Source organism: Diadema antillarum, unplaced genomic scaffold, assembly GCF_040938485.1.
Source record: "Diadema antillarum isolate AM-2024a unplaced genomic scaffold, OU_Dant_1.0 seq00000759_RagTag, whole genome shotgun sequence".
Classification (NCBI taxonomy): domain Eukaryota; kingdom Metazoa; phylum Echinodermata; class Echinoidea; order Diadematoida; family Diadematidae; genus Diadema; species Diadema antillarum.
In genome coordinates this window covers 82,541-95,205 of record NW_027271650.1, presented here as the reverse complement: position 1 = coordinate 95,205, position 12,665 = coordinate 82,541, and the positions used below count along the sequence as shown (strand labels likewise).

At 37.1% G+C, this 12,665-nt stretch overlaps 1 protein-coding gene across 1 annotated transcript; it reads left to right on the top strand.

Moving 5' to 3' along the window:
• The first annotated feature begins 270 nt into the window (after positions 1 to 270).
• On the top strand, positions 271 to 10,719 carry LOC139738588 (uncharacterized). The gene is made up of 2 exons (XM_071649203.1): positions 271 to 830; positions 10,608 to 10,719. Exons 1-2 carry the CDS (start codon positions 271 to 273, stop codon positions 10,717 to 10,719), a joined length of 672 nt encoding a protein of 223 aa, XP_071505304.1.
• The last annotated feature ends 1,946 nt before the right edge of the window (positions 10,720 to 12,665 follow it).

The window sequence follows — 12,665 nt, the reverse complement described above, 5'->3', positions numbered from 1 at the left end:
ATGGTTTTGTCAATATTCCAACTTCCAACGATGACAATATTGTGAATTAGATCAGTTGAAATCTATTGTATGGCTGTGAAAGAAAGAATTTTCTTTTTATCATCACAACGTTTACAGCGTACACATCACCTAAAGTTTGTCAGCTGTGTGTGTTTAATGTTTCGGAGCTTCGCGCTGTCAGGATAAAGACCATACTAATTAGAGGTTACATGATTTTTCAGTTTTGACCCCCCCCCCCTCCTCCTCCATTGATTGACGTCACAAATAGGTATGGCGTCCGACGATACGCAAGCTCTTGCACGGAGCATCGAACTCCCCGAGGACTGTGGTCACCGGAGCGACGACGACGAGGCCAGTACGGTTCGCGGATCACTATCCAACTTCAGCCGGACCGCTACCTGCTATCCGCTCTTCTTCGCAAGCGGTCGAACCGAAAACACTGACCGCACTAGCTGCGACCACGATGGGTCGTCATCGCACCCCTCGTGCTTCAAGCGTAAGCGGCAAGGATACTTCTTGATCTCGTTCATCAGTCTAATTGTACTCGCCGGACTTGCCATGATCTTTGTCGGATATTACCTGCATAACCGCGGATATTTATTGGTAGTGGGCATCATATACCCGTGGGTAGTGGGTGTCCCCACTTGTTACGTGTACTGTCAATACAGAGGGAGCCGTCCTAGTGGTAGACGGAGAGGGTCAACCATAGCATTGTCTTCCGCGATGAGTATAGAGGTGCCACCCCCGCATTACGAGTGCAGACATCAGTTTACATCTGTGGATTATACGTATACATCGCAAACCGGCTTGCACAACTATGCTCCCAACGGGTAGGTACTCCACTGTAAAATTCATAATGATAACCACCTCCGCGAAAAGGTGAAACCCACGGCCGGTGGAGGTAATGTTTTCGGTCAATATATGTTTGTCTGTCTGTTTGTCGATCTTTCTGTCTATCTGCCTGTCTGTCTGCCTGTGTACAAGATAACTCGAGAACAGATGAACAAACTTACACCAAACTTGCAAGGTGTGTTGATAATGAAGTAAGAAAGGAAAAAATGATAATTTGGGGGTCAGAGGTCAAAGGTCAAAGTTCGTAGATGTCACAAAGGACATAATAAGCTTAATTTCCCAATAACTCAAGATGATCGAATGTTCACTAGACTCATTTGGGTGCTGTCCGTTATTCCGAAACATGCAATTTACCTATGTCTTGATGTTCGTCAATCCGAAACGAAAACGAAAATGAAAAAATGAAAAATAAAAGAATTCCTTATCACGAAAGCTTTCATAATAATGAAATGAGGTTAAAAAATCCGAACATTTGTGGCCTTATTCCAAAGATTCGTTAATCCGGAAATGAAGTAGGGTTGGTTATTCCGTAATTTCGACAATCCGAAAATAAATGAGGTTCGTTGTTCCGACGGTTCGATAATCCGAACATGACATATCGGTACGATTCGTTAATCCGAAAACGAACAAACGGTGCGTACTAACGAATCTTCGGAATAACGAACAGGAACCATACGTTTTACGTGATTTCCTTTCAAGGGAAGAAGATATTGAAGGTTGCGTGTTATATGGAAGTTATATGGAACTGTCGGGTTGACTTCGAGTTTAGATCTCCTTTGTGTCATTGTGCCACCGACCGACATTCACGTAATTCGTTTTTTTTTTTCAGCTTTCCAGGATCCTGTTACACCAAAATGGGAATAATAACGAGCCAAACAATATACCGAAAGTTGGAACAGATTCACTTCAGATCTTCTTAGGAAGGATACATAGACTTTCAAGATGCATTCTAGAGCTTGGCAAAGTGGCCCCGGATATTGTTCCGAAATGACTTACTGAACTGTTCCTAGCTTCTGAGGGCTGGTTCATTCCAAATTTGTCCATAACTGCCTAAGATCAGTTGAATTGAACGTAGGACTGATTTTAGTCCTTAATGAAACGACCCTTGATGTATTATATACATATACATATACATTGTGTACCAGTGTTTCGATATTTCAAGGTTTTTTTTTAATGTTTGAAAATGTATCATTAATTCATCTTTGGTATTCGCTGTTACCTTCGATTCTTTTATACTATATTCGTATACAAAATGAGTATAAATCACACGTACATTGTATCTATTTGATTTGACGAACGTTTTTGAGCCATCGAGGTAGTCGTGCATGCTGCGCTATCAAGAGGTACCACGGTATAGTATTGGTGGAGATAAGGATTGGGTTTTTAATTTTTAATGAGAATACTAATTATGAAATAGTACAGATCATCGACATTCTAGGAGGAATTCTAAGTTTATTTGATGAAAATTGGATTTAGAATGGCTGAGACATTCATAAACAAAGTAAAACAAAGCGAGTGTAATAAAAGGTAGGTCCCACCTTTTATTACAATCCCTCTGTTTTAGAGATCTCAGCCATTACTCTAGGAATAACATGCTCTTTTATATTTCATGAGGGGTTTCTCATTATCTCACCCCCCCCCCCAATTCAAAAAAAAAAGAAGAATAATGTAGAAAATCTGAAGTTAGGTCTTAACCTAAACTGAACGATCCCCTTACATTATAATCACGTCGAGAGAAAACAATGAACATTCATCTTCGAAAACAAGTTGGTATAACGACATTTTTTGGCCAGAGCAGGGAAAGTAATTAGAAGGGAGTATACCACGATATCATGTGCGGTCCTGATAATGTTGTCTTAAAAAAAAAACAGACAAAGAAAACGGATGTTGCGAGATTACGAGGGAAGACATGAACAGTAGATAATGCATCTGAAGTTCTGCTGTTGTTTGTATGTCTGGGGAATGCCTGGGTATGTGAGATGGCTGAGACAAAGTTAAACACATACTGCGGTTGCCGACAGTCTGCTTTGGGTTGTCATCAGGCGTAGGTGAGCGGTAAGTCGCCCCTTCCTTCGAGGCATGTCACGTGATGTCAAGGAGGTCGTCGTTGAAATACTCGCCCCTCAACATTCGTGTGTCGACCTTCCTCATCAGATCTCTGAGCTATACCGACATTATTTTTCGACTGTTTTGGTTGGTGAAGTGCAATAATAACAATGAATATAAACAGTCACTATATTGATTTGATAATGATGATTATAATCGAGACAGTAGATCATCTCCCGTCATTTTCAGGTAGGTCCCTAATCCCACGTGTATTCATGGGTCAAAAGGGCCCCCGTGAGTGAGACATTAATTTAATCGAGAATGCAAGGGCCGGGCAGGAACCAAACTTACAACCTTCCGTTTATAAGTCCAGAGAGCCTTAATCATTCTTCCACAGTGCTCTCAATGATTAACGCTTTATAATTCATTAAAACTGATTAAGGGGGAGGGGGTGCCCAAACACCCCTTAGACCCCATCAGCGGCCGAAGTATAATGTTAATGTAATGTTTTGTTTTGCATCATAATGCTGTGAATAATCAATCGACATTCAATAATGTATATTATATTTGGGAACAGATGATGTTCGTTGCGTCGGAAGGGAAGGAAGTTCGGGGGGGGGGGGGGGTTCTCTTACTAACGAGGAGAACAAAACAGAGTTACAATATCAATGGATTACCCCTCCCTGTCTGTAGGATTCCAATCTTCACCCAATATCCTGCGCCTCACCCTCCCACGGGTCTTCGTTGAGGCATGTGATCGTGAAAAGTCAGGGACAATCCTTTTCTAGGATAGATTCATAGAGCTGCGCACGTTTAAACTCTTGGTTTAGTATAATGTGTAATAATGCGGCTGTCGTCTAGCACAAACTTACTGCCTGAAGGAAAAGAATTAACTTCAAACCCCTCTTCAAGTTTAATTTGAATTCAAAAACGAAAAACAACAGTCAGAGTAGAAAGTTTCAGTAGAATTGCTAAATAAAAAGTACTGAAGTCATGGAAGTTGGAAGTGTTTTATCATTATTTTGTGAGCTCAACAAGAATTCATAAACCCTCCATGAAAGCCTACTGATTGTGAATGCTTGAAGGCTTAAAGGCATAATTTACCATTTGCAGATGAAACAAAAACCTAGCATTAGTGCTTTCAAACAGTTCTAAAATGTGAGGAAGGGATAGAAACAACCACTGTAAAAAAGTGAATCGGTAACATCGATGTTAAGTATTTTTAAATATACAAAATGTGAACTATAGTTATGATAAAAATGTCTCCAGAATAAGCTGTCTACAGCTATGGTTTATTGAGAAAAATACAGATATCTCCTTATATTTTAGGCTTTATCGCGAAAATTTTATATGATAGGATGTTTTGTGGTACAACAGACCTACACATATGTATTAAATGTCATACCTTGAAAATTGTTTAAATCACTGTTCCAAATGGTAAACAGAACCTTTAAGAGAGATGGGCTTATATACTGGACGATTAGCCTTACAAAGTATTTAGTCATATACGTTTAACTGTATAATATACGAAACAATGGGAGAATTGAGAGAAGATATCATCCAAACCTCGTCTGATTGACCAAACACTTGCCAAATATCCCTGTCTTGCACAAACATTTTGTGATATTCAACATTTTACAGATTTCTAATCGATGTTCAATTTCTGTAAAACCTTCAATATTCTCTTCTCTACACTCGTGTCACGAAAGCCTACCCAAACTTGCCAAAAGTTTCCCCTTAGGGTATTGACCTGACATCACCGTAGTATATGGACTACTTTACGTCTGATCTTTTTTTTTTAGAGAGAGAGGGAGAGAGAATAGACAAATAACATAGTCATTAAATTGCTTTAAATCACTTTTAACATTTCGATCACGAGGAATTCCAGCTGGGTTTTTATCTTATTTTATTATATTGTTTTTAAAATAGTTCGCCCGAGCCACTGATACAGGAGCTTGTAAGAGGTTACATTTGAAGAGTTTTATTGCAAAAAGAGCTGAGCGCCAATTTTAAACTTTTCAAAGTAAGTCCATCATCAGATAGAGCAAAACCAAACCTTTCCAGTGATATCTCACTTGTGACATAACAAGAATATTCCTGAAGTTATGACTAAAAAATCCTGTATTTTCTTTTTTTTTGTATTCCTTGTTTTTTTAGCAGCTTTAATCACAAGTATCTCGGCTAAACACTGTGGATATTGGGTTGAGATATTTTCAGTATAAAATAGTAAACAGGATTCACTTTTTGAATAAGCAACTGTGTAAGATGACAAAAAAAAATCAGTAGTGATAAATGTTCGTTTTTGTGAAGAAAAGTTGGATGATATTGTACATTGTTTTTATTAGTGTGAAACTGGTAAGTCATCTGGATTGAAACTGAAAAACGGATAAATGAAGGTTTTAGAGCATATATGAAATTTAGTCTACAAAATGTTATTTTTGGTTTTAAAGAAAAGAGAAACGACGGTCTAAATTGTGTTGTGATTTTGATTAAGTAACAACTGTTTGAACAAAAGTTTAAAAACGAAGTCCCCAGGTTTGACTCTATGAAGAGAAAAAATAATGAATATTATGCAGATGATAGATATGTTCATTCTGTCTCGGGTAGTCTCAACATGTTAAGTTTAAAGGAGCAGTCACTGCAACATTTGGTTGTGTAAATGTTTACTAGAGAAATTTTAAGAAAAAAAAGAGATTATGGTTGAATATTTTGAGTTCCACTATGTTGATATGGAGGGAAAAAATAGTCCATGGAGAGCTAAAAAGTTTTGGAAAAAAAAAGAATGGTGTTAGCTCGTTTTGCGATAAAACTCCTCATTTGTACTGCCTGTTGCCAAGCGATCTGCTGACATAGTCATATCCACAAAGTTAAAATAGCTACCAAAGTGGCCTTGACCTCCATTTTTTGTGATGACGAACCTGTCCCTGGTTGTAATCGTGAATATTCCTGACCTGTGTTATCATCATATATCACTCGGTCAATTAATGCCCCATTGCTTTCTGTATAGACAGAGTACAATTATTATGCCGCAATTGCTTTTTTCGTTTTCGTTTTGTTTTGTTTTCCTTTTTTTTTGTCTGCACGATTATCTCTTTAGTTTCTAAATCAAAGATAATCCACTGCATTTCAAAAAGTTCAAAAACCGTAACGAGTAAGTTGCATATGAGTGATATTATCCGTGTATTTTTTTCTTTTTTGGATAATGCATCAGTAGGCAGGAATAACTATTTAAACACACACTTTGGTTTCAAAATTGAGCTGCTAAGTCATCTATTAAGTGCTTCACAATATTACGTTTATTGAAGGTTTTGTGTGATCGTTTGCGTGGTCACAAACTTATTCATTTATTTAATGATTTCTTGATTTATCAATTTACCGGTACTCCTGTACATGTAGAATTACGTAGCAAAGTTATTCAGCGATGAGGTCATCATACGTTATTTAGATTGCACAGGTGTGAGACTCATCATTTAGGAAAATGTATATCAAAGTACAAATGTCCATAAGTTTTGTATCTCTGTCACATTGTACTGAAGTCCAATTTTTAGTTTGTATGAGTAAATTGCATCCATAATGAGTGCGCTTTTCTGATATGATAACTAGTCACATAATATTAGATCTTGATTTAGTCTCTATGCATTCAAAACAATCCTCTGAATTCCAAGAAGTAAACGGTTCAACCCCCCCCCCCCCGAGAAGAAAAAATGAAGAAAAAATGAGACGTTGTAAAACTGTAACTCATGGAAGTTATTCATAAATCACAAAAGTGTATTGCATAGAGCCAGAGTGTGAAAATAACTTAGAGTGATGGTTCATTATCCTTAAAGTAGACGCTATCAAAACGGCTTGGCTAGTGGCCAGGTACATTTTGTTAAGGCAGTTATTTTCTCTATCCAAGTGTATAAAGAGGCTGTCGCTGTGGATTTCCCCGATTTAAAGTGATCTCTTATCATTGCTTATTACCAGGGCATTACCAGGAAGGAGACATCATCCAATCGGTCACGTGAAGTAAAATGACATTTTTGTCTTAAAAACTCTTGAGAATGGAGCAAGTTGTAAGTGACTGTGTGTGTGAAAGTGTGCGTTTGTGTGTGTGCTTGTGTTTTCAGTAGTGGCATAATCGGAGGAAAAAGCTACATTTGGGACAGCACTGAACCTGAGCTGTACGGTTTTTTACAAATTGACGTCGCGTTTATCTATTATCACAATTATCGCCACCACCATTATAATATTGTTAACTGCAGTGTCACTCCCTGTAACATGTGTTAGACTTAGGTTCAGAGACCCGACCCCTATGGTTAGATTCAGGCCCGTCTTACATAACCGACGGAGATTAGTTAATTTTGCATACTTCCGGGTTTGCTAGCTGGTTATACATGTATACGGGCTGCCGAAAGTAAGTGATAATTGAGTATCATAACAGTTTTTAGTGTAAATTGTAATTTGATGGATTGGCTATTGTGTATAGGCAGTTTCTCTCTTCGATCTCTTTGACGCTTTCTGCATTGATCATTCATGCGTTTATTATGTCTGTTATGGATAACTTTTCGTTGTTTCGAAGGTTCTTATTCCGAAGGTTTGTTAATCAGAAAACGAAGTGAGGTTCGTAACCCATTCTTATCTTCGGATTAATGAACCTTCGGAAAAAACACCTTATTCCATTTTTTTTTTTTTTGGGGGGGGGGGGTGGATAAACAAACCTCCGCAATAACAAACCCCATTTCATAGCTGGATTAACGAACCTTCGGAATAATGAACCTTAATTAGTTTTCTGACTAACGAATCTTCGGAATATTAAACTGACAAATTCACGCCACAAATGATCGGGTTAACAAATCCCATTTCATTTTCGGATGAACAAACCTTCGGAATAACGAACATCACCCGTCTGTATGTATGTATGTATATCTATGAAGTCATGGACACAGTGTGAATGTAACAGAAACATTCCTGAACTTCTTAACCAGAAGGTCCGGGGATCGAATCCTGGTTGCTTCGTTCATCCTTAGACAAGATGTTTTGTCAAATCCTCTTCCCTTTTGCCCAGGTGTATAAATAATTGAAATGCAGTGCTCCCACTAATGAGGTTAGGCAAGTAATATAAAGACCTCATTTTTTCAATGTTGTCATCAATATCTTTCGGTTATGTGGATGTAAATATTAAAAAAAAAATCGTTTTTACATAATTATGTCTGTATAGGTATGTAAATATCATATCATACAATATGCTATGATATCATTATGATATACTTCATATACATTGAAATATAACATGATAAATATAGTATGATATTATATTATATCATATCATATCATATCATATCATATATAATAAAATAATATGTAATATCAAATATGTTATATCACATTATATCATATGACATTATAGATTTATTTCTTTAGGTGTATATATATACGCATTTACATCCATAATAATATGCATGCATATGCATATACATATGAATGTAATCATACATTTATTTTAGCCTATACCGCAATGCAAATTGATGTCGAAGGAGTTAAGATCATTCTTTCAGCGTCAAATTGTCTCCAGGGAGGAGATGATCTAATGGGTCTTCAGCTCGACCCAATATCGTCTGACGGACTTGACAGCGTGTTAATCGCATTACTCCAGAAACAAGATGATGTCATCGAGGGGTGATCGTTTGTCACGAGAGAAGGGGAGGGTCTAGGGTAGCTTTATCTACAATGGTACACTGTTTGAGGCAGAGATCTGCTTAGTTCCTCTTTGAATAAAAAAAAAATATCTGATAACAACAACAACAAAACAGGCATAAAGGGAACACAAGTTTTCGAGGGATTTGAAAGGAAAAGGAGAGAACCTGAATCCATGCCATAACGATAATTAAGTTATTGATAATCTTAATTACGTCTTACCAAATAGAATTTCAACAGGGGGGGGGGGGATAGAGAGAGGCCGAGGATGGGAAACTATATGGTCAAACTGATGTGGTCAAATTGTGGCCTTAGCAATATTTTTGTTGCTTCTCTGATATTAATTTAGTGATATCTTTTGCTGACAATAAGTCTTTCTGTACCAGGATTTTGACAGCATTTTTTCAAACGTTTGATTACTGTTCCGAGGTGTGTTTCCATACTCTATTTCATTTAGAGAAACATTTGTCTTTATCATTTTATTATTATCTCTGGTTTCTTGCATTTGAAAATCAAACTTAAAGATGTATGAATAATAATGCTCATTCAACTTGAAATGGTTTGACGATGTCGGCGAATTTTTTGGCGGAGTTGTTTTGATATAGCTTGAATTTGCAATTCATGCCTTATGCACAATTATTTTTAAGATTTCAAAATTGAAAAAAAAATATTCTATTGTTGACTGAGAACAATCGCTATTTCTTTACCCCATATTTTATTTACCCATAGTTCCACGAAACCAATAATGAGTATAATGTACTTCTGAGGAAGTTTAGGTTATCATTTCAAAGCTTTTAGTAACCACGTTTACTAAAGAGACATTGGATAAGAAACACGTTTTCAAAATTGTTATGATTTGCATAATGCTGTATATGATATTCATGTTTCTACCCTTATGAATTTTTGTAGTCTTGATACATGCATTGTTAAAATTGTCAAAAGTGGTTTCTATGATACTGTCATGTACAAAAATCTATACATAATAGTTTATATTGTAATTGTGATAAAGGTCATTGTTGACAGAGTAAGAAAAAAATGTATGTGGTTCTAATTCATGCATCCCCGAAATCACCCGTTTATCTCACAGCAAAAGTGAAACATCTGACGAATATTGACTTTTTTGCGGTTTTTAAGCACTTAATTGGTTGCTGAGTGGAGTTTAGATATCAAGGGCAATTCACGAAACAAACAGATTGTTCTCTATTGTTGTGACTCCATGACAATGTCGGGCATTAATGCACTTTTCCATGCATAATCAGCTGGGGAAACGTTGCACTTTGACCGTACTTTCCGCTCATTGTGGTACTGAACCCTCGTGTTAGGTGGATGGAAATCGTCAGCAAACTCTGTAAATCACGTATGTACACCATGCAGTTCTAGACAAGAAAAACGAAGGAGAGAAAAAGGATAGTTAACTCCCTAATCACAACAAAATAGCTAAAATAATATCAAAAATCCGAAGAGTTAAACACAGCAAGTAAGCTTAGTAACAAAACGTGACAACCGCAATGGACTATTTATTATGTATACTCCTTTCTCGATTCAGAAACTTTTGTGAAATGGCTATACCACTGTATAAATAATGTTACGATGTTGATGTTGATATATTCCTGTCAGCTGATAGTGATGTCACACTCTTTCATTTACCTTCTTGAGTAGCTTTATGTACATTTTAATGATTTGATTGCACCATATTTCATCCAAATATGACAAAAAAAGTAACGAGAATACAATTTTATATGAATATAAAAAATGCTGAAAGTACTGGTAACTTTTTAATGCTTGTTTTGTTCTTGCAATTTATATGTGGGCAATCAACATCCGTTTTGACACATGTAAAGACTTTCATAGGAGAACTGAACCACAAATGTGTCAATATTCGTTTTTAGAGGCTACTTTCAGGCATGGTAACTTCTATAATCAGAATTTGTCCTGTTCTACAGTTGTCGTGCATGGTCATTCTCGTCAAATCGTATACTAATTTTTTCGGCTTTATTTCCTTTTCACTCTTTCATTCTTCTACACATTTCCAGGCAAGGCAGGCTGGCGAATGGACGATGTCCGACCACGATATCGTGCGACGATCCCCCTCCGCCTTACGAGGAGGTGGCCGGTTCGGCGAACATCGGGGTCCTGCACGTTTGACGCAAAGTTGGCAATACATATCATCAATCGCCGGACTGAGTAGTCGCAGAGCCACTAGACAACTGCTAGAGCTAACGAAGGGAGTTCGTCGCCCATGAGGAAGAAGAGGAGGCGCTAGTCATTTCGCAAATTAGAGGGGAAACTCTACTCCATGTCTAAGTTAACAAATTTTAACGTTATTTAATAATACGATTGCTTAACCAAACAAATAATACCAGTGATTGTGTGATAACAATTGTAATTGGACAAAATGATTGAAGATATTTACTACTACAAATCAGTGATATTAATGATCATTACATAATTACAAGTTAGAAGATGAGGAGATAATAAAATGATCTATCGTATTCTCCATGGGTTTGTACATGTAGTACTGATTATAATGACGTGTTGTCGATAATCACAAATTTTAACAACCAACGCTTCCTTACTGCTGCATCATGTTAAGATTTGAAATAGAGGGTAGATATCTTCTGCTTAAGTCAACATTATCATTCAATCTCACTCGTGTCTTTGCGTCGTCTGAAAATTTTGTAAAATTAATTCCACTGTCTACTGGACATTAGTCCATCTGAGAATATTAATCAAACATCGAGTAGAGTTTCGCTGCAAGTCGCTTTTAGGCTATATCCTTGCTCGCGACCGAACACCTTGACCGTTGGAGCCATATACTTTTAAAGCGGAAACAGACGTTTTGATTAGCAGACGAACCACCAAACAAGTGCTAACAAAGAGCGCTGGTCGCGCTACAAGCACGAGGACGAAGGAAGTCCGTTGTTTGACTGAGTTGCGTATTAATTATGTCACAGTCACCACTGACATCTCTGCTGAACAGGACATCTGTGCTGTGTGGGACATCAGCGATATTCTCATGCAGTGGCTTTGAAAAGTTAAACGGTAAAATTCAACCTCCACTGCACTCACTATTTTGTATAGATCACCTTCATATCACGGCTATAAAAGCAACTGGCGCAATGTGGGTGTGATGGTTGTCCTTTTCCGAGGCATTGACCTTTTATCATTATTATTATTATCATCGACAAGGCAGCAATACAGCTCTATTTGCAGGTATCAGCAAAATTCAAACAAATTTAGAAGAGACTGTGTACCAGTGCATTCTTTCATGCAAACGAAATAAACATATCGTTATAGAAATTATAAAACAAAACATCATAACGTATATAGCTATGCCATGAATCTCTGTTTAGAGAGTTTAGACCCCATTACAGGTCTCTTGGCAACAACGTTCCAAAACATTCGTAATCTTGATGCCTCTTTCCTGTTCTGTTCTTAAAGACATAATTTACCATTTGCAGATGAAACAAAAACCCAGCTTTAGCATGTTCAGTGCTTCAAAACAGTTCTAAAATGTGAGTTAGCAGTGGCGGATCCAGAGGAAGCGCGCCGGAAGCGCGCCCCTCTTAATTTTTGGTTAAAACAAAAGAAATAAGAAAAATGGGGGAGGGTTGCTTGCGCCTCCCCTTTACGGAATTCCTTGATCCGCCCCTGGTTAGGGATAGAAACAACCAATGTAAAAATTATAAGCATCATAATCGATGTAAAGTATTATTGAATTTACAAAATGTGAACAGTAGTTATAAAAGAATTGTTTCTCGAATAAACCGTTTACTGTAATGGTTTATTGAGAAAAATATTGATATCTCCTTGTATTCTAGGCTTCATTCCAAAATCATTATGTGGCAAGATATTTTATGACACAACTGACCTACACATATGCATAAAATGTGATAACTCGAACATTTTTTTTTTTTAAATCACTGCTCCCAAAGGTAAACAGTGGGGTATTCAATACTAGAAAGGAAAGATAGAAATTGGTATTAACAAAGGAGGAACGAGATGTGAAGACTAGAAAACACGAATGATTTTAATTCCCTTTGTTCCATTGAAATACTCATACGTATAACAGAAATGCAAATCACCGTATG

Bases quoted from the DNA above. Each gene is read 5' to 3' on its own strand.
- LOC139738588 (XM_071649203.1), top strand. From the start codon at position 271: ATGGCGTCCGACGATACGCAAGCTCTTGCACGGAGCATCGAACTCCCC. The intron at 831-10,607 runs GTAGGTACTCCA...ACACATTTCCAG, and splicing joins CACAACTATGCTCCCAACGG to GCAAGGCAGGCTGGCGAATG.